Source organism: Carex rostrata, chromosome 6 (genome assembly GCF_964058835.1).
Source record: "Carex rostrata chromosome 6, lpCarRost1.2, whole genome shotgun sequence".
In the NCBI taxonomy this organism is placed as follows: Eukaryota; Viridiplantae; Streptophyta; class Magnoliopsida; order Poales; family Cyperaceae; genus Carex; species Carex rostrata.
In genome coordinates, this window is record NC_135923.1 from 5,185,242 (window position 1) to 5,210,724 (window position 25,483).

Here is a 25,483-nt window from a genome sequence, read left to right on the forward strand (position 1 = left end):
TAAAGTAGAAAACAATGATAATTACAAGACGTTTTTTTTTTTTGTTAATTAATAAAAAAATCAAATAGACTACAGGTTACTTTCTTAAAAAGGAATAATTGAAAAACGCTTGTAGGTACATTTGCTTCCGGACAAAATCTACCGCTTTCTTCCTTTTGGGTAAATGTATTGACAGAGCTATTTATTCTTCATGCAGCGAACAGACATAAAATTTAAAAGCACTGCATATAACTCGTATGCTGTATGAAGCAAAAACTACTCCGTCAATATCTTCACCCGAAACTTCAGTGATAGATTAGCTACCTGAAAGCGAACATCTCCATTTTTATCAGACTGGAGAGGAGACGTTCAAAATCTTGAATGGGAATTAGCCAGTCAACAAATTGAAAATATTCCACCTGGGTTGGACTAATCTCTCCAGTCGTAACCTTACAGCACAATTATTTTATAGTACCAAAATTGAATTCCCCTTCAAGAAAAAGATGGAAAAGCCAACCACATAAGGCTATGAACCAAATCAACCAAATCGGACCGAGGTCCTGTCGCTATTCAAACAAATAAAATGTCATCATGTATAGATTTTGTAGGTACGATAATATATGTAATCGGTCAAACGAAAAGGAGCAACAAAAGTTTCTAATCGATACATTGTAACACGTAACCTTTTTCTAGATTAATTCAGAGTATAAAACAATTCAACCTTATTAATAAACATTAAATTAGGAGAGCAAAGTTAGGGTGTGATGTGCTCACTAAAAGATTGGTGAGCACAACTCCAAAAGTATATTGGATCGGCTTTAAATGACAAATTCAAACTGTTTAAATTCATATACTTCATGTGTGATGCATGCACATGTAAAATTTTAAAAGTTTTGAATTTATTTGCTACAAGGCCAAGCGGTTAAAGAAATAAACATTTTATAAGTTATTTTATAAGTTTTTTTATATATTTATTTTTCATCATTTCTTTGACCGCTTGATCTTGCAGCAAATAAATTATAAGTTTTCAAAATTTTGTATGTATCACTCATGAAGTACATGAATTTCAACGGTTCTGATTCGTCATTTGAAACTGATTCGATATACTTTTGAAGTTGTGCTCACCAAATCTTCTTAGTGAGCACATCACACTCTAACTTTGCTCATATAAAGATGAACTTAGACCAGAAAATATATATACTTTTGAGTATTGGGATCAAAAGACAAGACACCTTTGCAATTTGCACCCAAAATTGAACAGGAGCTAATTTAAACGGAAAGCCTGGAAACATGAGTCTTAAAGAAAAAGAAAAGTTCTAAGAACACAACCTCCACGTCCCTGGTAAAAATTGACGGCAGATAAGGGATGTAAATATATGGGGAGCGGTGCCGATCAGTTGCATTTTATTATTAATTGGGCCACGTATTGTATAGTGATCAAATCAGATTTTAATGTGTTTTTTCGTATTGTGATTAAATTTGAAGGAGCGATCACAACATGTTAGTCGCGTTGTGATCATAAGTGTCTTATTTAAACGTGACTGGTAACATGACCACATATGTCGTTTTCAAACTTATTTTTGTAATAGAGGTTACTTTATTTAAGATCCACTATTCGATAAAGATCTAATGATCTTGATCATACGTAACTCATATAGTCACGTTACATGTCGTGGCCGGACCAATTCGCGTTCCATATCATGCTAATTTTTTGAAAGATAATCACATCACACGAATAGTTATAGTAGAGAACACATGCCACGGCACGTGATTCGGCACACTTGCCTTGTCATGACAGAACTGTGCCACGATTATTTATCCGTTTATTTATGAAATTTGATGAATTTTACAATTTATTTGTGAATAATTGCTGAATAATTTTCAAACTTTTCTCTTTTTTTTCTTAATTAATCTTCATAATTATGATATGTTTGTATGCATTACCACAAAATGAACTATTTTCAAATAATTTTCGTATTCTAAAAATAGTCAAAATACAAATTTTTTAGCCTTACTCCAATTATGAATTTGTCACCTTTTTTTTACAGTAAAATCTGTAGGTGATTTTATTAATTTAAAGAGTTATAAATTAGCTGTTGCATAAAATTAGACAAGAAATGTTTTAGAAAGAACTCAGCTGTAAACAAACTATAAACGCGCAATGATATGTGGATCATGTTGACACAATTTTGGTCATTCTTGCTTGATGGAAATGATAGGAGCCTAGTGATAATTTCCTTTGTACGCATAGTTGTCTCGCTGGCAGATTTCAAATCAGACCGAAAACTGAATCAACTAGACCAACCAAATCACCTCTCAGAATTTGTCACTATTGCCTCGACTAATAAATAATTTAACTTGTTGCTAAGAACACAGTCTTGACAACAAGTACCTACTAAAAAAAAAAAAATCAAATATTAAATATGCCTTGAGAGGAGTTACTTGTGACCCAAATTAGAAATTTCCATGGCTACTCATGATTAGTAATCTTAAGATAAAATTTACATGACTCCTCGTGATGGTGTTAAGCAAATTTATAATTATAAGTTTCGTTTGAGTTTTGACGCAAAAGAAATTTTTTTCATACCGCATCATTTTGTTGTAATGCATTATTCATATGACCTTTTTCATGCAAAAGTAAAGTTTACATTGTCTGAAAGCAAACATAGACGGTGCATTTGCTTCTACTCAAACAAAACTTTGCTTTGAATTTTTAAAACTGGTGCTTCAAATGTTTTAATTTCATTATCATTTATATTAATATAAAAATTACATAATAGTTGCAGGTTTATGTTTCTGTTTTGTTGATGTTGATGCTGTTCATTTGGTCCTTAATTGATGTAATTTTTTTTTACTTTGTATGACATTATCAGGGGCTGGTACCAGTTGTTTGATACCAGTTCTCCGTTCAACGGTTTCATATCAATGAAATCGGTGGTATACCTAACACTATTAATACAAAAATTACATAAAACTAACAATTAGCAAGAAGTTATCTCTAACTTTCTCATAATTAACTGTTTTATTTATCATTATATTAAAAATAATAATAATAGGAGCACTTGTTCTAGCAAAATTAAATATATGGACTTACACGAATAAAATATATATTATAGTTGTAAAGACTTAAATATCTTTATATATTTTTTTCCTTCTCTAACATATTAAATTAGATGTCCATTTTGCTAGCAATAGTAACGAGTCCAGTGAATAATTCTTAACAAATCACTAAATTTGTAGATTTCAACAAAAAAAAAAAAAAACATAATACCAGTGGCTGTCAGAAACTGGTACAGTGAACAAATTGATGTACCACTAACAATGAGTTCAATTGATCAAATAATTTGATCATCAGTAAATTGGTGGTGCACATGCAACCATTTTTCTAGTAATATATCATTATTTAAAACTCTTTTGATTCCTCTAAAATTATCATGTACACATGTTAACAGAACAAGTACTATACCTGGGGAAGCTATAAAAAAAAGACTCCACTAATTCTAGAAATCGGTTGAGGTAAAAAAATCATTTTCTCCACCAATCCTATAATCAACACTATCGGTGGTCTGAAAATAGCTCCATCAATTCTAGAGATCGGTGGAGTCTTTTTTTATAACTTTGTCACAAACAGTGCTTGTTCTGTTAAAAAGATTAAAAACATCAACTGGCGCATGCAAAATGTATATATTTTTGTTTGTTTGACCGAAGTTTTTCCTCATCAACAAAAGGCATGCATACTTTGAGAATCCATAAACAATTAGTTATAAGAAATTCGACAATAAACCGAATGAATAAGCAAAGAATAAATATAATGCCAACTACCAGAAGTGCCAAGTAATTACTTGTTACCTGTTCTGAAATCGACATAATAAAAAAGTTGAATTTCTTATGGAATCCAGAAAAGAATCTGGCCTAATTTGTACCCGGGCTCACCGAACTCTGACAGCAGCCCAGTACTTTCGATTTCCACCTCAACAAAAAGCTCAGTCGGCACACACCAAGGCGGCCTTCCTGGAATGCAACGGATTAGATATTTTGATACATCTGCTTTTATCTTTCACATATATGGAGTAGAACTAAGGCTCAAGTTCACGAGAGCAGATCAATGCAGGAAAATCCTGCCCCCTCTATCTCTACGATTGGGACCGGTTACTCTTAAAGGGGTCGGTCATTGTTCATTTTTGTATTTGGGGTCCACTAACAATGACTCTGGGGACAGGAATTTCCTGCCTCCAAGGAAGCAGAGAATTTGATCTCTAAGTTCACCAATTCTCTTGAGTGGCTGTTCAGCAACTCCTTCTTACGTCTCCTTATAAGCTCAATCCGTTTGAATAACCTCTCCTTAGTGAGGATTAACTTTTGCTCCTTTTGCTCAAATTTCTAAGCTTAAGACCCTCTTGTCCCAATTCTTAAGACACCATTTCTCTTGGATTAAGCTTTCTTAGCATCTTTTTTTTGTCAACTTATCACATTTTTCTTAATCTGATTCTACCAAACAAGTGTTGCTTAGCTCCACTTAAAATTTAATCCCTCATGTGGTGCCGAACACGTGAACTCTCAAACCTATCGAATCGGTTTCAAATGACGAATCCGAACTATTAAAACCCGTCTACCTTACAAGTGATGTGTTTACATGTGAAAATTTTAAACATTCAAATTAATTTAGTATAAAGTCAAGCGGTTTAAATTAGAAGGTAAATAAATTAATTTTAATGCATTCATTTTTTGAAACTTTTTTGACCACTTGACTCTATGCAAAATTAAATTTTTTTACATGTAGACGCATCACTCGTAAGGTAGGCTGATTTCAACGATTTAGATTCGTCGTTTGAAGCCGATTCGATGAGTTTTAGACTTGAGTTCACCAAGAGACTTGGTCAACTTCAGAACACCCTAGTTCTACTCCACATATATGATATATATATGAATAGAATATTTAACAGAATAAATACACAATATTTTCTTATATTAAATTTATTATGTCATTACAGAATATATAAATACATAACTCATTAATAAGATTTAATTGTCAATATAGCTATATTTTTTAACAATAAATATTAGTAAATATATTTTTATCTAACTATGTATGATTTTAAAATAAATGTATAAAAAATTACAGATGTAAATAATTATCCAAATTCAAACAAACGAATATTCGAAATTTTTTAAAAATACGGATACAAAAAATTATCCCTATCCACAGAGCTTCCGAATCTAAAACTGTATTTGTATCTTAGAATTGAATGTATTAAAAGGACCACGATAATTTATTTATTAATCCAAAAATGACTTTTGAGCTGAGATCAATAACTCAAATTCAATTTTTTTTCTAGTAACATACAAATAATTTTTTTTATTTTCTTACAACCGCAAAAAATTCTGATTGAAAAAATATTGATCCGGATTATATATTATAGTTTTTCTAGTAAATTAAATTCATTTTATTCCATCTATTCAAAGAAATATAAAAATATTTCTAATATTCAATAGAAAAAAAATCATAAAATTTTGTATATAATTAAAATAGAAAAATCAGAAATCTTACAATTTATTGTTCAACTCTCGAATGATTTCAAATTAGAACAAAACGTTCATATAAAACTGCAAGGATTGTCGGCTTTCCTTTTTCTTTCAGAACCATCAAGGATTCCTGACATTTCAGAAAAAAGAAAATCAGGAATTCTGGCGGTCTGAGCATTTTTAAAAGTCCTAAAAAATCTTGGATATTTTTTTAATTAATTAATTAATTTATGGATATTAATAATAAAATCGGTAATTTTGCTAATGCTTAAGATATATTTGGAGCCGCCGCTAAATATACAGAACTATTCATGTTGGATCTATTAGCCATGTGAACTATTCATGTCTAGCAAACTTGAGCCCATTTAAATTGACATATATAGAAATAGTAAATCGTAAGAGGCCGTATTCTCAAATACAAAACGGGCCGGATACGGGTGTTATGCGGGTTTCAGGCTTATGTTTCTTAATGGGCCGAAGTTTGGTATTTATCCCACCCGCTAGTAAAATAAATGGGATTTCTTTTATGCATTGCTGAGCCAATGTGAAATACTCTGTTAGCGACAGCGTCAAGTAATTGTCCGTCAGTATTTTCTCCCTCTTTCTTTGGTTTTAAAAAGCGCTTCGGGGCCAGAGTTGCACCTCTGCCGTGGAGAATGCAAATTGCGAACTGAGAGAAAAAAATAGAATCAAGATTGAGTAGCTTTTGTGCAAAAATGGTGAGATGCTTTTCCTCTGTTCGAGTTCTTATTTCTAATTAGATATTTGATCGAGTTCTTTGCTTTTCCTCTGTTTCTAGCTCTAAAACCCTAAGCTTAGTTATCGATCTCCAAATTAGAACTAAACTATAATACTTGTGTTTCTTGTGATTGCAACTGGAAAAATATTAGAATATATGTAAAAGCTTTGTTAATTAATTGATTTTATTGTTCTAGGTTAAGAAGCTGTGTACTGAAGATCGTAATGGCAAAGTGAAAATGGATTGGTCGTTCCTTCCTGACGGCATTCTGGCAAAAATCGGCGAGGCATTGGTCGCTGATGATGTGCTCTCCTACATCACCTTTCGTGGCGTGTGTGGTTATTGGAGGAAGGCAACAGAGGATCCCACAATAACCGAGAGGCGCTTCTCCCCAAGCAAATGGATGATGATGTGGGGATCTAACGAGTATGACCCGAACCGTTTTTCTTCTAAGATGGAGTTCGGTAGCAAACTCCAACGCCAATTCCTAAACCCTTCGACTGGCAAGTACATACAGGCCCACATCCCACAGCTTCGCAACACCGTAGTTAATTCTTGCATGGAGGGCCTCCTCTTCGTAACAGGATGGATCAGGGGTCGAGTTACGAGTCGTCTTCTTAACCCGTTTACAGGTTCTATGATAGAGTATCCTGATATCTCCAGATATTTAAACACCCTTGCTAAAAGAGGAACTGATCAGCCACCGTCATTTACCTTTGCAACTTCTTCCTCCCTCACCATTCTGGTGATTGCATCTCATTCTGTGGCATATGCGGATCCCGGTTATGATGAATGGAAGTTCATTTCACTAGGACCTCATCACCACCACTCGCTCGTGTTCTTCCAAGGCCATCCCTATAGTTTTTCAGTTACAGGGGAGCTTGTGCGGTTTGATACTGAGAAAAGCCAGAAAAATCTGGCTGAATGTAGAATGGAAACCCTCATCGTGGGCCCACCAAGTGACATTATACCTATCAGAGGTGGAGGTTTTGAACGCTACTACATCGTCGAGTGTAATGGAGAATTACTTGCAGTCATTTGGTCACCCTGGACCCGAGCAAGCGAATATTTCAGAATTTTTAAAGTAGTGAGTCAGGAGATCAGAGAAGTTGGCAGTGGCTGTGAAAAGATTTCATTAATACCTGTGAGGAATATCGGAAACCATGCCCTATTCATACATCCATAGCACCCTGGCTTCAGTGTCTCTACTGAAAAATTCCCGTGCATTTTAACGAACTCCATTTACTTCTTTAAGAAAGGATTATCAACACCTAGAATTTTCAGTCCTTTTACTGAACAAACCCCGTTCTTGCCAGAGCTGAGCCAATACTATCGGCCTATTGAAGAACTTCACTTAGTTAGCAAACGATTTTCACCCTTCCCCATCCTAGTTTCGAGACATAGGCATCGTGGAGTTCGTGCTGTTGCTGACAGAAGCAAAAGTATTTTTCTTCTTCTTCATTTAGTTATGTCTTTTCTAGTGCTTTTATAATTAATTGCTGTTTCTCTTGCCATATATAGACTTATGTTAACTTTTTGCTTTGATATGGCAGGATTATGTTAATTATGCTGAGCAGCTGCTGTTTTCAGGAGGTGCATCACTGCTGGTTTATTTGCATTTGCTCTTCCTTCTAATTCAATCCCCATGGTCCTGTTAGTATCATTGGCAATGGTTTTTGTTCTTAAACTATCTTTGATATTTATATCTATATAGAATTTTTATTTGCATATTTCTGGGTTGTTTATCTGATAAATTGAAAATCAAGTGATCCCTCTCTTTTTTTTTTGAAAACCTGGCAGTGGCTGCCTAGGTGAAGTGATCCCTCTCTCTCTCTCTCTCTCTCTCTCTCTCTCTCACACACACACACACAACCACACTGATAAACAAACACTACTTAATTTGATTCCATTCATTTATGGCCAAAACTGCAATCCTGGACTTTTTGAGTATGTATCATCTCAATATACTTAAATACTTAATATAGGTTATCACATAACAGACCCCATTACAAAAACACAACCAAATCCGCTTTCGAAAACCATAATCCATCAATTGTGGTAAACTCAAGCAGCTGATATGAAGACTCCGCAAGCCCTACTACTCGAGCAGTGTGTACCGGCCAAATTCCATACCAGCACCTTGCCGCAGATCCACAATACGCATAGGTAAACCTATAGGTACATCCCACTCTCATCCTTTGCCTCTGTCCATTGAAAATTGTGAACTTGAAAAGCTTCACTGCCCACCAGATGATGTGAACACTCTGCAAGCTGCAAGCCATACTACCTGAGCAGTGTGTACCAGCCAAATTACAGACCAGCACCTTGCATCAGATCCACCTATACTCGTAGGTCAACTCGTAGGTACATCCCACTTTCTTCCTTTGACTCTGCCCATTTCTTGAAAGATGATACAACCCCGCCACTTCGTCTCATGCCGAGCTACCGGTGTTGAGCACCAACCGTTAGCTGAATAAATCAAGTCTAAAATAGAAAAGAACAAAGAATCGATTAGAAACATGAACAGTATAATACTTCGACTTGGGCCTAAGTGCTAATATAGGCTCAATTCCTGGGTAAGGCACATCCAACATCAGTTCTTTAAATGGCTCGCACCTCAAAAACTGGGAGTGCCAAAGAAAGAATGTTGGACATAAAGAGAGAGAGAGATCTAGGTTGCAACGTGAGCGCATGAAGTAATATTGGTTTTAATAATGTTATCGAATACCATGGTATTTAATTTCCCTCTCATTTCAAGCAATAGGTTATTCATAAACGGTGAAACAACACTCTCTCTAATCCTCCATAAAGAAGTTTCAGAACAAAGATCAGATTGCAATGCCGAACCTTGGTGGGCAGTGTTGAATCTGTCAGTTTACTCTTCTGAACTGAATATGCTTCTTAAGAAGTTTATTGTGGTCAACACTGTACTGCCTGCTATGTAGCAAGTTAATGTGGGACCTGGTAGCCACTGTGAGTTTGAGAGAGTTGCCATCTGATTATATGAATAAGAATAATAGCAACAATACAGCAACTGAAGTTTACACATTAGAAGTGATTTTTTTTTCCACCATTGAAATAGCTTTATTTACGGGGAATCAATCTGGATAAGCATCCAGAACATTTTTATTTGCCTAGGATTGTTGTTTTCCTTGAAATTTTGTGTGCTCCCTTTTGTAACAGAAAAAAGACAGCTTTTTGTGTTGCCTGAGGGAACTGACCCATCTGACCCACCATGACCGTCTATTGCATCTATTCACTCAAAAACATTGCTCTCGTCTGCCAAAAATGGAATTATAAATAGTTTAACCGACTGCTTAGGCTTAGCTCTAGAAACATTTGATTACTTACCTTAAAGGAGCATGACATTTGGCAGTTGAATCAATCCACAAAACTAACACATCTTGAAAGCCTTGAGCATTTTATCAAACTGAGATCAAATGATACTAACGTAGATAAAACCAACCAAGACTTTTGAATTAATAGTTACTACATCAAATACATCATCAATACAGGTGATGTGCATTGGATTGAGATGAAAATGTGCACAAATAATAGTTATGACATGGCACTATCTTCTGCTTCTTTGTAATAAATGAAGAAAGGTTGAAAATTCTTCCCACCTATATTTACTGTAATGGCTCGGAGTGGAAAAAGCAAAATGATCAATCCAAAAAAAAGGAAATTTTAATAATTAATCACTTATTTTGCTTCTTTCTTGCACTGGTACCAATACTGGTGGCTCAGTAATATCTGGTACTCTCTATTTCCAGGACAGATAATATGTAATACCAGTACTTGGTACCAACCAAAAGACATCCTGTCAAGCTGGTAAAACAATTGGGTCTTTGACATGCTAATTACTACTGTTCATTACCCAGAAAAAAATAATTAATACGACTAAACTGAACTTGCTGCATAAATATGTTAACCACACCATAATATATGATAACACCAACAGAAAATCTATGACTGAGATAACAAGGTCTTACATCATTAGAGAACAAAGATGAACCTGGTCCATACAAATTATCACCAATAAACTACATTATTAATTAGTGCAGATATGAATAGATTCATAATCGAGAACCAGTCTTTGGTCTAGTGGCAAAGGCAATGACCTCCGCGTGGAAGGTCACAGGTTTGGATCCCTTGTGGATATTAAATAGTTGGGTGGCTTGACCTCCAACCTTTACTCAATAATAGACTTATAGTCGGCTCTTCTTAACGGACCCTAATTCCTTGGCCTTGGCCCGAAGCTCATGCTTCTTGATCTTTCCTGTAGCTGTCTTGGGAAGAGCACCAAACACGACTGACTTTGGGACCCAATAACCCGGAAGCCTTTCTTTGCAAAACCACAAAATGTCATTTGCCAGGGATGCCTCATTGGATCTGTTGACACTCTCCTTTAGTGTGATAAATGCGCAAGGTGACTCGCCCCACCGCTCGTCTGCACGTGCGACCACTGAGGCTTCTAATACGGCTGGGTGCATATAGACCACCTTCTCCACCTCCAAACTGCTTATGTTCTCACCACCTGAAATGATTATGTCTTTTGCACGGTCTTTCACTTCAATGTACCTGTTATTTGAAAGATCTCCCTTTGTCATTGCCTCATTGGCATATCACAATTTCCAAGGGGCATATTTTAAAATTATTGAAGTTGGGTTGAATTTGAACCTGAATTTACCATACTGTGTCGTTTGTCAGGGTATTGGACAGTAAGAACTCGTATATCAAAGAGGCAGTTGTGGTACTAGCTTGAAGGGATACTTTTGGCTGGTATGAAGTACAAATATGTACAAGTCATTTGGTCTGGTACCAGGAAGCACCACATTGTACTGAGCCGGCCAGTAAAGGTACCAGTACAAGAAAGACAAAATTGGGACCAATTATAAACTTAAAAGACAACAAAAGAAAAAGAACCAAAAGTATTGATTATTCTCTTTAGTACCCGTCAGGGTGCTTCACTCCTAGGTCACCAGAATGAAACCAACCATTCTCAAAGGCCTCGGCATTCGCTTTTGGATTCCTCAAATACCCCTTCATGACTGCATTACCCCTCATCACAATCTCCCCTAAAGTGGTACCATCTGCTGGTATGGGCTTCATGCTCTTTGGGTCAACCACATCAAGGCATTCCAAACCGATGTACCTAACACCTTGACGAGCATGCAAACTTGCCCTCTCATTAGCCGGCAATTGGTCCCACTCAGGCTTCCATGTACACACAGTAGATGGCCCGTATGTCTCAGAGAGACCATAGGTGTGAGTCACACGAAAACCAAGGTGGGACATTGCAGCAAGGACTGAAGGGGGTGGGGCCGCACCATCACCTCAACGATTCGAGGGAGTGGGAGGATGGTATCAGTTGGAGGTGCATTCACGATCGTATTTAGCACCACAGGGGCCCCACAAAAATGGGTCACCCCTTGGTGAGCTATTGCTGAGAAAATGGCCTTAGCTGTGACCTGAATTAAAATGTAGGATTAAGCATTCCACTTTGAGTTAAGGCAATATACAGTACTTTAGAATCAACAGGGAAATTTTCATGTGTCGCTGTCAAGCCTGAAAAATTCTTGTACCGCACTGTCAATTTAGAGATATCCCATATCAATGTCATATTGCCACCTACCTACACCTAAACCTTTCTCTCCATTTCATTAGAATTAAAAGATGAGAAGGAGGAAGGAGGGGTATGCTTGGCATAACTTGAAAAAAAAATTGTATTCAAGTAAAAAGAAAGATGATATTTCCAAAATCTAAGGTGTGTGATACTTTATTTTTTTTTTCTAGTCTACACGTAAAATTGCTCTTTAAGAATACAATATACCTGTCGAAGACAAACACTGGTGCCACAAAGAGCTGCCAAAGTCCAAGCATAGCACCAACCATTACAATGAAACATTGGCAAGGTCCACAAATAAACCGCGCCTTCATTCATGCCCCACACAAGGGCCCCACTAAGAGCCATTAAATAAGCGCCTCTATGGTGCAGCACTACGCCTTTTGGGTTGCTAGTCGTCCCTGATGTATATCCCAGAGAAATACTCTGCCATTCATCTCTGGGAGGCTTCCACTCAAAACCTGGATCTCCTGTTTCTACAAACTTCTCATACTCCACTGCACCATTTTTTAAGGCATAATGCAACAATTTGGGATCACAAACAGGGTCAGGAATCACAATTAGTAGAGGCGGCTTGTAATTAGATTTCTTCGTTTCAGAGATTATTTTGAGGGAGTCTTCAGCTAAGGAATAGAATTCTTGGTCAACTATTACAACCTCAGCTTCTGAGTGGTCGAGTAAAAATGAGACAGTCGGGGCATTTAAACGAATGTTGACACAGTTTATTACAGCACCTGACATTGGTACACCAAAATGTGCTTCATATATTGCTGGTACATTTGGTGCTATAATTGCCACCTGATTAAATAAAAATTAATACATGACAAAGATACAAGTCCAGACTCAAAACCAAACCAGTTTGTTCTGCCATAAATATAAACCATAAAATATTGGTATTATTTGTAATAATTGTTCTAAATGAACAACTGCATCCTTTCTTTCATTAACATCAATTAATTTAAACATTGCTATCAGTTATTTTCCTATAATAGATAAATATACTACTTATCTAAGCAGTTTGACTTTCACATATTCATAATACCCTGCTAGGATCCTGCCCCAATTTTCTGAGAGTGGGGTTTTTATCCAAATGGCTTTGGACAAAGTCTTATCCAAAGCCGGACTTAAACCGTCCGATTTGTATCAAAATTCGTACAAATATTTAGATTCAAGGAGCCATTTAAATTTATTGAGTTTTAAATATATTTGCACGAATCTCAATGCAAATCCGACTTTTAAACTTAGCTTTGGATGAGGCTTTGTCCAAAGCCCAATCCCATTTTCTGAAGAGAAAAAAAACTACTAATCAACTCCTATAGTCCTATTGATACGTTTTTGCTACTGTTAACTACCAGCTCTAATGTCTGTCGGATATTCAAACCCAAATCTATATTATTTGCATTACTAAACTCAGGAACAAAAAATCCATGGTAATATACTCTCTCATGTTTAATCGCCCTTTTATTAAACTAAACTAAGCCCAAAAAACAAAGAAAATAAGTGGACAACAATATTCAAATTTAAATTAATATTTAATACCGTGCTTCCGGGTCCAATTGAACAGCGGGATAGAGCTGACGCCAGCTGGCGGCATCGACGGTAGGTATCGGACCAGGTGTACCGGACCGGTCCATGGATGATGGACGCTCGGTTCGGGTGAACCAGCGCGGCTCGCTCCAGGAACCAGAGAGGTGTCAGTGCGGTGTAATTCGCTTCGTTCTTCGGCAAATCGTCTATGTCTCTCTGCAACTGGGCCCCACTGGCCATTTTCGAATGCTCAAATTAAGCTCTCTCCACGAATTTAAAGCTCTGGGAGGTGAGGTGAGGTGAAGTAGAGAGCCAGACATTTCTCTGGAGAGAAAAAAGAAAGTCGTTATATACTAAAATGAAGAAATTCTTTGCCAACTCAATTAATTCTACATATCTACAGATCTCCACGAATTGTGCCTCTGTTGGAGGATAGATGAACCAATAATAATTCGCCACGTCAATGGAAAGTAATTGGTAGTGAAAATCTTGGCGTAAATTTGTGCCTCTTGTCCAATAACAGAATAGTTAATAGCTAGTGGAGCCCAGGAGGTCAGAGTCCAAATGGCAAGGTCCGATGCCCTAAAGTAACTCAAAAATTGAGATTAGATTTTAACCGTCCGATCCGAGGTAGAATTCACTGACCTTTTAATGGTCGTGCAGATTCTGATCGGACGGTCCAGATTTAAACTCAAATTTTGAGATACATTAGGGATCCAAATACTCCCAAACGCCGGTCAAAACTCAAAAGCCGATATCTGAAAAAACGGGATTAAATATTTCATCAACCAGGGGTGTTGCTGGCAACCAGGGGTGTTGCTGGTATTTATATTCGCTTATATTCTCCAAGAAAGAAGGGGAAAGCAGTAAAACCATGAATTGATTTCAGTAGTATTTGGAATTTTGGATCAGTTCTAAATAATTAGTTATAGTAAAACAAAAAGCTAAGCTACAGAGTAAAACTGTGCTACAATCACTATAGCGGTAACAGCGGTCTGTCATAGCGTGTAGTGCCAATAGCAGTCCGTTATACTACATGTGTTTATTATTATTATTTTATATTTTAAAGAGGCTTTAAAGTCCAAATCGAAATTAAATTATATGAGATTTTTTTTAAATTGAGAAGCTATATCAATAAATTTGAACATTGTGCGTTGGGCTATATCAATTAAATTATTTATATCATGCATTATGCAATATGCATTGAGTAGGAGCTCTTCAAAAATTAAAACAAAATCCAGTCCCTGTGAAATTGAAACGAACCGAAATCACTTGAAAGTTGAAACATAAACAAAAAAAAGGAAATTAAAGAGAGGTACGAAGCTAACGCGAAGAAGAAAGTAAAAAAGTTAGATTTCTTTTGTGTTTCAATATAAATATTATAACTTCTTAATTAATTTGATTTTTTTTCTTTATGTCACTTTAGATAATGTTTATTATTAGTAGAAATATAAAATATATTTTTGAAAAGAAAAAAACGTTATAGATGATAGTTTCAGTTATAGCTGCGCTATTTGCTAATTTTTTTTTTTTGCTGCTATAAACGCTATTTAGAATTTTGATTTGAATTATTACCCTCGGGGAGGATCTCGGTAGTAGCAACTAATGATTCATTTATAGTAACAAAAAGAAAAAAAACTAATGAATTTAATCTTAATTGATGTAGCTTGTACTCATTTGGACATGCCGACATGTCATATTTTTTAGACTCTGAATTCTCTGCTCTTCTGGATACAGGAATTTCCTGCTCTCTCAGTCACTGCGTGTGAGGTCGGTTACTATTAAAGAAGATCAATCACTTTTAATTTTTGAACTGAAGGCAATCTCGAACGTGACTCTGGTTGCATGAAATTCCTGCCCCAGGCAAGGATTCGGTTCCTATTTTTTTTATCCATAAACATCGGAATATAACACTGAAAGGTCTGCACATGGACACATGGGGAATTGTAAATTGCAAGTTGACTGACATGCATCGAAGTGCTGTTTTTTTAATTGGATTTCATCAGGGGAATTTTTTTTATCTCAATTAAAAGTTCAATTCGAATTTAATATTTAAGGAATCGCATGGTAAAATACTAAAATTTGAACAACAGAATATGGTGCCCTGCTTAAGATTGTTTTCTCCGTCTGAAATTGGGAATTGGTCCCAATTTTTTTTTTCTCAATTCAGTCCTCGATTTTGGATTTGAATTTGCCATTTTTGTTATTATATTTTACTTGTTACATTATTATTTTGTTTGTCAAAATTTCAGCATTATTCGCCAAAGACCTTATAGTTATAAATTTTCATAATACAAGTTCTAATCAATAAATTTTATTTATCTATAAATTTGAGTGTTTTTTTTTCAAAATTTGCATATATTAATTGATAATTTTTTTTTGTGCATTAGGAAAATAATATATCCAGTTGCTTTTAGTGAAAATATTCAATTATTAGACTATGGCATGCATTTATTAATTTTTGTATTTAACAATAATTAATATTGATATTTTACATTAATAATAGAATTCAAGACCTTAGAAAATTTTAAAACGCAATAAAAGTTTGAATGATTGGAGTTAAAATAGGATTAAGACTATTATTGTTTTAGAACAATTGGATGGGTTGTAAATTTTGGACCGATTTCAAAAGGAACTTGTGAGTTTTTAATCAAAATTTATTCTTAATTTAATTCTTTAGAAAGTCTAACGGTAAAATTAGAAAGAAAAAAATCAAACTCTTAAAAGAGATTGGCGTCAAACCCTATAAAGAACTAAAGCTAACGAGAAGTCATGAAGAAAATATTTTTCCAACAAAATTGTAATTTAAGATTATTCAGGGGTGAATCCAAAAAAATTGAATTAGGGAGCTAAAATGTAAAATATAATGTATCGCAAGTAAAATTTGAAACGCAGCTCCTTAAAGAAAAAATAAGGGAAGAAGAGAATGAAATTAGTTCACCTCTACTAGGGGTATAAACGGTCGGAAATAAATTGGTTAGTGATCAAATTGTACACTCAAATTGTATCGTTGTTGTATTAGTTTAGTGTCACCTCTATATTCGAAAAATTATAACGAATAACTATACAATTTGAGTGTCACCCCGGTATCGTTGCTGTAGTTTAGTGTCACCTCTATATCCTAAAAATTATAGTTTAGTGTCACCTAGTTATATAGAGGGTGTACTTTCTAATATGAATAATCAAATTGCTAATTTGTTTTTATGAAAATGGCTTAAATAGGCGTACGAATAAATTCGCCCCTGAGTAGTAGGTTACCCTGATCGTCAGTTCTCTTATTTTGCTACCTTAAGAGGAAGGATTATAGTGGCAATTTTGGCATGAGGCTTTTATACTTGTGTTTGCTTGATTCAATGGAGGCCCAACAACTTGTTAAACTACACCGGTAATTTCTTTCGATGCCAGGTCCAGGTGTGGAACTTGTCCAATTTCTCTAGAATATAAAAACTTGGACTGTAATATCAGGGAATATGCAAACAAGCAGCGAAAACAAAGTCTACAAATAATTTCAAAAGAAGAAAAAAAAATCTAAAGAGGGAAAGGCAATGCCATTTACATGTAGCATTTTTTGATAAATTTCTTATTACTTAAAAGTTAAAATTAACTTTATACCGAAGGAAAAGTGATAATAATTGTCACAACATCCACCCTCTACATCCTTATTATATAGGCTGAGAACTGAGAGATAAAAAAATACATATCTGGGTTGTCTAATTTTGGTTCCTCTTTTATTTGTTACAATTTATCTTTTGATCTCATAATACACCCCAGAGCTCATTATGTAATTAAGATTTTCATTTCCTATTTTTATTTCTTATCACAGCCGACTTTTTCTAATAGGTCCCAACTCCTCGGTCTTCTTACGAAGCTCTTCCTTCTTGATTTTCCCAGTTGCGGTCTTCGGTAATGGGCCGAACAACACTGATTTTGGGACCCAATAACCCGGCATCCTCTCCCTACAAAACCTCATGATGTCTTCCGCCAAGGCCACCTCGTCGGACCCATGCACCCTCTCTTTCAATGTCACAAATGCACATGGTGACTCACCCCACCGTTCATCTTCGCGGGCCACTACCGATACTTCAAGAACCGCAGGATGCATGTATAAAGTCTTCTCCACCTCCAAGCTAGATATGTTCTCTCCTCCTGATATGATAATATCCTTTGATCTATCCTTGATCTCTATGTACCCATCTGGATGCTTCACTCCCAGGTCGCCTGAGTGGTACCATCCATTTGCGAAAGCCTCGGCATTTTCACTAGGATTTTTCAAGTACCCCTTCATGACCACATTTCCGCAAAAAACAACCTCACCCAGAGTGGTACCATCAGCTGGTACAGGGTTCATGGTTTTGGTGTCAAGCACTTCAAGACCTTCAAGGGCAATGTACCGGACGCCTTGACGAGAATGCATGCGGGCTCGCTGATCAAGAGGAAGGCAATCCCATTCAGGTTTCCAGGCGCAGATAGTGGAAGGGCCATATGTCTCAGTGAGGCCATATGTGTGGGTCACTATGAAGCCGCGAGTGGAGAGGTCGGAAAGGAGGGTAGGTGGTGGGGCCGCACCAGCAACCATGACATGGACAGGACGTGGTAGAGGGAGGTATGTCTCACTGCGTGGTGCATTTAGGAGGTTGTTTAGCACAACTGGAGCTGCACAGAAATGTGTCACTCCTTGATCAGCAATGGCGGAGTATATTGCCTTAGTAGAGACCTAAAATAATGATCAAAGGGTGAGAAAGTGAGACTTATTTTGTTTTGTTAATGTTTTTGGTTGGGGAGAAGTAAAATTAGGAGTTCATTCGATAATGTAAACCAAGGTATATCGACAAGTAAATACAAACTGTGTTTAGGTAGGATGATCATGTTTCTTTGTAAAAAAAAAAAAACTTTTATCTACAAATTTCTTAACAAATTGGTGCCAAAATCTGAGGGGTTGTAGGAATAAAGGCCAAAGCTGGAATAATTTTACCAAAAAATTATTCTGCACCAAAATTAATTATATATCTCAAATAATTTGTGCTATTTCATAATAATACAATTTGTTTTCTCAAACAGCACCTACCCAAACTATACTCAATTTACTAACCAGATTTGTCTTAAAATACAATAATTTTTACTGGAGTAATACTGACAACCATAACAACTGACCAAGTAAAGAGAGAAAACTTTGTTCAATTTCAGAACAGTTTGGTCAATGATCCAATGCCAACAAAACTAAATCATTAATTTTTCAGATCACTTGCTGGATGAAAAATTGGTTTCCAAATTGCAATAAAAATTATATATAACCTATCTAAATTATAGAGATATGCAATAGGTCCCGATTTTCACGGATCATACCTGACGGAGGCAAATATTGGTACCACATAAAGCCGCAAGCGACCAAGTGTAACACCATCCATTGCAGTGAAACATCGGCAGTGTCCACAGATAAACGGCTCCCTCATTCATCCCCCAAACCATCGCCACACTAAGAGCCATAAGATATGCACCCCTGTGATGCAACACCACCCCCTTGGGGCTCTTTGTAGTCCCCGAGGTGTACCCAAGCGCAATACTCTGCCACTCATCCTTTGGTGGTTTCCACTGGAATGTGGGATCACCTGTTTCTAGAAACTTCTCATACTCAATCGCCCCTTTATGCAATGCGTCCTCAAGAGATTCATGATGGCAAGTGGGGTCACCGATCACAATCAAAAGCGGTGGATTGAATGAGGATTTCTTTTTGTCGGCGATGATTTTGAGGGAGTCCTCAGCCAAGGAGAAGAATTCTTGGTCAACCATCACCACCTGGGCGTCGCAATGATCTAGAAGAAAAGCAATTGTGGAGGCATTTAAGCGGACATTCACAGCATTTACCACGGCACCAGCCATTGGTACGCCAAAGTGTGCCTCGTACATTGCCGGTACATTTGGTGCTATTACAGCAACCTGATAAATTCAAAGTAAAAGAATTAGTAGTGTAAATTTTTACATTTTGTTCAAACTTCTTGACTGATTTATTTTCCCTCTTTTTTGGCACTATTTTTGACTGATATGGTAAAATACTTATTTTATCCATGTTGGAAAGTACTCAACTTAAACCTCCTCCACTGAAAAAACCAATTATATCTGGTAAGAAGCCCAGAGATCCCACACAATGAGTGATTTTATCTGGTCGGGCTAGGTAAATAATTAATCTTATGTACTATGATACCAAATAACAACTCAACTTAGAAAAATTAAAAATTATTTTCAGCATTTTTTTAAAGGACATTTATTTTGAGCAGTTTTAAAATTAAAATTTAGTAATGCAATTTACTTGTGGATATATGATACCTATAAGACTATAACACTTTGCCCTATGGCTGATTAATATAATTGAGCAGCTTATAATCCGTGTCCAAACCCAATTCCATAGGATCAACTTAGAAGCCACGAAAGTTATATAAATATAGTAATATTTCATTAATTAATCAAGAATTAACCAGCTAAACAAAGGCTAAACGTCCACGAAATTAGGATAGCCACCAATAGCTAGACTTGACAATCATATGGTAAGATAAACTATAATCTAACAACAAATTGACACCCAAAAGATAATTATTTGCATATTAACCTTATAATCCAATACTACTAATTTGCAATTGTATCCTTCTACTCTTCATTTTTGCACTAAGATCCATGTGCTAGCTCATACTATTCACAAATACAGCAGATTAGTACAGTCATAAACACAAATTCTTTTGTCCGACGATGTTCCTTCCCAAAACGAAAAAAAAAGAACGAAATAAGTTGCATGGGTTTAAAGTTAAAATTAGCGTCCGTACCGTGCAACCTGGTCCGATTGACCGGCGGGAGAGAGCTGAGGCCAGCTGGCGACATCGGCGGTAGGTATCGGCCCAGGTGAACTGGACCGGACCATGGATGACGGACGCCCGGTTCGGGTGAACCAGCGCGGCTCGCTCCAGGAACCAGAGAGGTGTCAGTGCGGTGTAGTTCGCATCGTTCTTTGGTAGATCGTCTATGTCTCTCTGCGGCTGGGCCCCCATCGTTTGTAAGAGAATTAATGACCCGAGAGTGCGCAGTGGAAGGGATTGAGATCGGTGCCGTATTTATAGTCGGGAAAATAGGAGCCCAACACGTATACACGATAGATCTTTTGGAGTGCGTATCCTCTGATATATCTCATATTTTGCGTGACTTACGTGTCCAGTGCCTATTCGTGGCTGACGTGGGGCAGTATTATTTTGACCTTTGAGATTCGTGCACAACGTATTGCAACGGTTGTGATTTTCCAAAAAGTCACGCAGAATATGGGATATCTCAGAGGATGTGAATTCGATCTTTTGAGGGTATTCTTTTGTTATTAATTTTATGATGTTACAATTACGACTTATTCTAAACTTATCCATATTTGTAAAAGAATTTTCATAAAAATATTAAAAAGTTTCTCTTTTAAATTTGGCTTGCATTGCTCTATTTTACAACGTTCTTTTAAACCTTCCATGTAAATAGAATTATATTACATTAACTTGTCCAACTTCTTTAATCTTAATTTTTAGTTTCCTCTCTAGCTAAAATATTAAATTAAATGAGAAAAAATTTAAATAAAGTGTAACTTGATAATTGTTTCGGATTATAAAATAATATTGTAATAATCTTAATAATTTTGATATTATTTTAGAAGAGGAATATTTTATTTGATAGTTTTTTAAAAAAGAGATATATTTTAGTCAATCTTTATAGTCGACAAATAGACGTTCCGGTTCACTTGTCGTCACTTGTTGGAAATCCACTTGGCCAGCTGGCAAAATTAGAACCGCATACGAGTTATTGGATTGGATCCAAATATCCAATAAACCCTGAAGCCCATTCTACTGATCTGACAGACTGACACGGTGACACCATCCTGGGTTTTCTTGTTCTCTTTTATTAATATTTAATAATAACAAGTTTAATCCCCTGCTTGATTAGTGTGGATGTAATTTTGCAGCAGTGCCATCGATACTGCTTTTTATTTTTGTTTTTATTTTGCAAGAGATTAATAAGAGAATCCCGGGTTCATTTGGATACCGGATATGGATCCACATGTCATACCAGTACTCTTGACGGGTTAGGCTTCTATTTGGGTACTATAGTCTACCCTGCTTCGAAGTTCAAATTCAATTTGAATAATGATTTCGGTGGATTTCTGGACTGATCCTGATTTCGGATTGTCTGTCTTGTAAGAGCATTCATTTTATTTTTATCAAAGCATCTAATTTATTTCTCAAAGTACATTAACATATATATTCTTGTGAAGAAAATGGATACATCCAGTACAAACCAAAATGGACATCAAGTCACTCCTAGAGCAACGGCACCTACAGCTCATTGTCCTTCATGACAGAGAGTTATGCTTATCAACAAGAATGAATTTAACCTTAGCTAGCTAAAGTTACAATAGTGAAACAGTGAAATTGTAATTAGGGTTTTCCATTCTCACTACTATAAATACACAGCAATTGTAATCTCTGGATAATCAAGTTTACAATGAATGAAATATAATTCAAAACCCTTCTTCTTCTCTAACTTAATAATTCTACTTAACGTAAATTAAAAAATTTAGGTGGTCGTATTCAGAAAAAAAATAAAAATAATTCTAGGATATTTGAAAACTCAGTAGTAGCTATCAAGATTCGTGAGGGAGAATCGAACACTTGACCTTTGGGTATAATAATTCTATGACATTTTTCTAACCAATTGTGCTATCTCCTCTTTCTCAAAAAAAAAATTATTGTGATCGACATAATATCATTTGGTTTCTCGAAATTAGGGACCACCATTTTAGACCCTTTATTATTTAAAAAAAAAAGTAAATTTACAATTGTTTTGTGTATATTATCTTAATTATCTCAACTAATAGAAGAAACTTATGAACCTTTTACTAACTAATTTGCTTATCATTTTCCCGAGGAGGAAATTTAAGCATGTATAATGAGTTTGACTAGTATAACATCAGTGTTATTTTTGCCTATATAACACAAACTCTAAAACCTATCAAATCGACTTTAAACGATGAATCCAAATCGTTCAAACCGATCTACTTCATTAGTTGTGCGTTTACATACAAAATTTATAACTTTTTGAACTTATTTAGTATCAAGTTAATCGGTCAAATGTGTGAGTTTAATTTTAAAGTTAATTTTAATACATTCATTTTTCAACATTTTTGCTGCATGATTTGATACTAAAATAACTCAAAAATATAAAAAAAATTGCATGTAAATGCATCACTCATAAAGTAAATCGGTTTGAATGGTTTGAATTAGTCGTTTGAAGTTTATTTAATCAATTTTGAAGTTAGTGTCACATGACACAGATGTTATACTAGTCGGACTCATGTATAATCTATCAATTATATTTTCCTTTTTATTTAGTATATTAAATGTTGCTGCAAAAACAAAATGCTATCAATAAATGAAAAGGTATTCGTAAGAATGTAAAACGGATGGATAAAATTACCCATAAAACAACCGATTTTTTTTTTTTGTGCTGCTATCCGTTGAAAATGAATAAACAAAGTTAAAATGATTTTAGAGAAATTGAATATATCAGGGATACATATGTGTCTTTTTAAAGGCAGCATAGAAACAACGATTTCTGACTGTTTCTTTCTAAATGGCAGCAGTGGGGGGGACGCATCTTGAAATTCATGGTCAATTCACATGAAATATCTTCTTGAAATATCATATATTACCGATTGGAGTGGCCAGTGGGACCTCCCGGAATCCCAATTTTTTTTAATGCCTTATTTGGTAGCAACTATTCACTCTCACTAACTTGTGTTGCCCCAAATATCACTGATATATTGTGAAAATTCTATAATTGGACATTAAACTCATAAAGTTCATTTCAGCTTAATTCTCAGCCGGATTTTTGTCGATTCATCTACCAAAAAAACGTGCCTAATTTTCTTCAGTTATGAATTTCTGATATTCAGACACTTGTCTATTAGCAATGTACACTATATACAAATTAGAGTGGGCAGTCTCATGAGCATCATATCAAATTTAATTTAATATTTGATTAAAATCGTCTGATTCACATTAATATTTGTGTACACTTGATCTTGTACGAAATTTAAAGTTATCCTTATAAATTTTGATATTGATACAGATCAGATGACTCTAACCTGATATCAGACCAAGTTTAAATAATCTCCAAATTAATTGAGAAAAGCTCAGGAGGCCACTTGAGAAGGAATGGACAATTCCGGTTTAAATTTAAATGGAGGGAGACTATGACAGATTGGATGCATGCATCAAGGCTCAAAACTGATATAAGCACTGACGCACGGATTAAACCCCGGGATGACGTCATCCAAGTGCCGGTGAGGTGGCAACCCGGCAAGTGGTGAGGAAGGCTGTGGAAACTTAACCTGTCCCATTGTACATTGTATCCTCTGCATGAACTCAAAAGGGAATCTTTTGAGTTAATAAATTCTGTATTAATATTAAAAGATCTCTTATGTTATAAGCGGATACTGAATTGGTTCCGTTTAAAATCAGACAGCTCAAATTCATTAACTCAAATAAGATACCATAGTTGATTTTGGAAAAATGATATTTGGAAATATATTTAGAAATTGTTTAGCAAAAATTCAAGATTTCATATATTACAATTTATCACTAATTTATTTGAGATAGTTAATTATTTGATTTGTGAGCCAAATGTTGCTACCCTTAATGTCTGATATGACTCATATGAGTATATGACCTTTTTGTTTAAATATTTACAAATACTTGGACATTGTATCCTCTGCATTAGCTCAAAAGGAATCTTTTGAGTTAATGAATCTCAACCGTTCGATCTATTTTAAGATTCATACAAATTAGATCTGTACTAATATTGAAAGATCCTCTATGTTATAAGCAGATGCCGGATTGGTTCCGTTTAAAATCAGACGGCTCAAATCCATGAACTCAAATAAGAGACCATAGTTGATTTAGTAAAAATGATATTTGGAAATCTATTTAGAAATTGTTTAGCAAAAATTCAAGATTTCATATATTACAATTTATCACTAATTTATTTGAGATAGTTAATTATTTGATTTGTGAGCCAAATGTTGCTACCCTTAATGTCTGATATGAGTATATGACCTTTTTGTTTAAATATTTACAAATACTTGGACATTTATGCTAATTTTGATAGGTACATCAACTTTACTATATAATGAAATGTAGTGCAATAAATTCAAAAACAAGTCACATTATAGAAATACTCACATTTTAGTTAATTAATTATAACCACTATTTTCGAAATATCAACCAAATCAATAAATAATCTTGAAAAATCACTAAAATTGATAACTAATCTCAAAATACCATCAAATACTTTGAAGTGTTGTCCACTTGTCAAGTATGATAATTCAAAACGAGGCATTAACTTTTGTGCCAACAAATCTGAAATACATTTTCTAACTAACTTTTCACGAATTTTTTTTTTATCACAACATGACCAACATCGTTTCACAAACTTCAATTTTATAAATATGATATTTTGATTTTGGAGGGAAATATATGTCATTTTGCTACTTCTAAAAACATGACAATTGTAATATTTTAGAAAGATAAATATGATACTTAAATTCATAAAAAAGAAAGTAAATGTACACTCATTAAATTTTAGCCTTTTGGATATTTCTCCATTAAAATGTAAAATTTGAATATTTGCTCGTTCATATTTAAAGATATTATATATTATTCACGACATGATTAAACCTAATTAGATTGATATTTCTATCTTCTCTCCTTTTCTCTCTGTACAAGAACAAATTTCTTAGAGTGCATTTAAATTGAGAGAGGGATTAATAAGGTTGGTCATTTGTGGCCAATTCACTTGATCGGAATAACCATTAAATTTTTTTACGATTGAAATAGCGAAACAACAGACACCAGTGGCTATTGCGAACAACTATCAGTTAGATATATGTAATTTTTTAATATTTTGTTTGAGTAAATTTGCAAAACATATATTAATTTAATTTAACCATTACATGATTTAGTGAGTTTGTAGGTTCAAAGATTTAATTACATGATTATGAAGAATCAAAGATAGAT

The 25,483-nt window shown here is 35.1% G+C and overlaps 2 protein-coding genes and 1 pseudogene across 4 annotated transcripts; 1 reads left to right on the forward strand and 2 right to left on the reverse strand.

Moving 5' to 3' along the window:
• The first annotated feature begins 5,935 nt into the window (after positions 1–5,935).
• LOC144555917 (uncharacterized) lies at positions 5,936–7,979 on the forward strand. Its single transcript, XM_078304357.1, has 2 exons — positions 5,936–6,221; positions 6,438–7,979. The coding sequence occupies exons 1-2, from the start codon at positions 6,219–6,221 to the stop codon at positions 7,425–7,427; spliced, it is 993 nt and encodes a 330-aa protein (XP_078160483.1). The 5' UTR covers positions 5,936–6,218; the 3' UTR covers positions 7,428–7,979.
• A 2,209-nt stretch (positions 7,980–10,188) lies between these two features.
• LOC144555198 (acetate--CoA ligase CCL3-like) lies at positions 10,189–13,857 on the reverse strand (annotated as a pseudogene). The gene is made up of 4 exons (XR_013511995.1): positions 13,407–13,857; positions 12,075–12,665; positions 11,196–11,712; positions 10,189–10,822 (listed from the first exon to the last, which is right to left on the reverse strand). The product of XR_013511995.1 is annotated as an acetate--CoA ligase CCL3-like (transcript).
• On the reverse strand, positions 11,690–20,468 carry LOC144555196 (acetate--CoA ligase CCL3-like). 2 transcript variants are annotated; one of them, XM_078303438.1, is made up of 4 exons: positions 20,207–20,468; positions 18,738–19,328; positions 17,216–18,108; positions 11,690–11,705 (listed from the first exon to the last, which is right to left on the reverse strand). In XM_078303438.1, exons 1-4 carry the CDS (start codon positions 20,426–20,428, stop codon positions 11,702–11,704), a joined length of 1,710 nt encoding a protein of 569 aa, XP_078159564.1. In that variant the 5' UTR covers positions 20,429–20,468; the 3' UTR covers positions 11,690–11,701. The 2 variants fall into 2 exon arrangements, with proteins under 2 accessions (XP_078159564.1, XP_078159563.1); XM_078303437.1 differs by lacking the exon at positions 11,690–11,705 and having other exon boundaries at positions 16,874–18,108.
• Positions 20,469–25,483: the final 5,015 nt, after the last annotated feature.

What these genes read in the sequence shown, in the direction of transcription:
- LOC144555196 (XM_078303438.1), bottom strand. Translation starts at nt 20,428, where the DNA reads ATGGGGGCCCAGCCGCAGAGAGACATAGACGATCTACCAAAGAACGAT. An exon ending in CAATCGGACCAGGTTGCACG is followed by an intron (nt 19,329 to 20,206) that starts GTACGGACGCTA and finishes TGAATTTATCAG; the next exon opens with GTTGCTGTAATAGCACCAAA. An exon ending in CCAATATTTGCCTCCGTCAG is followed by an intron (nt 18,109 to 18,737) that starts GTATGATCCGTG and finishes TCATTATTTTAG; the next exon opens with GTCTCTACTAAGGCAATATA.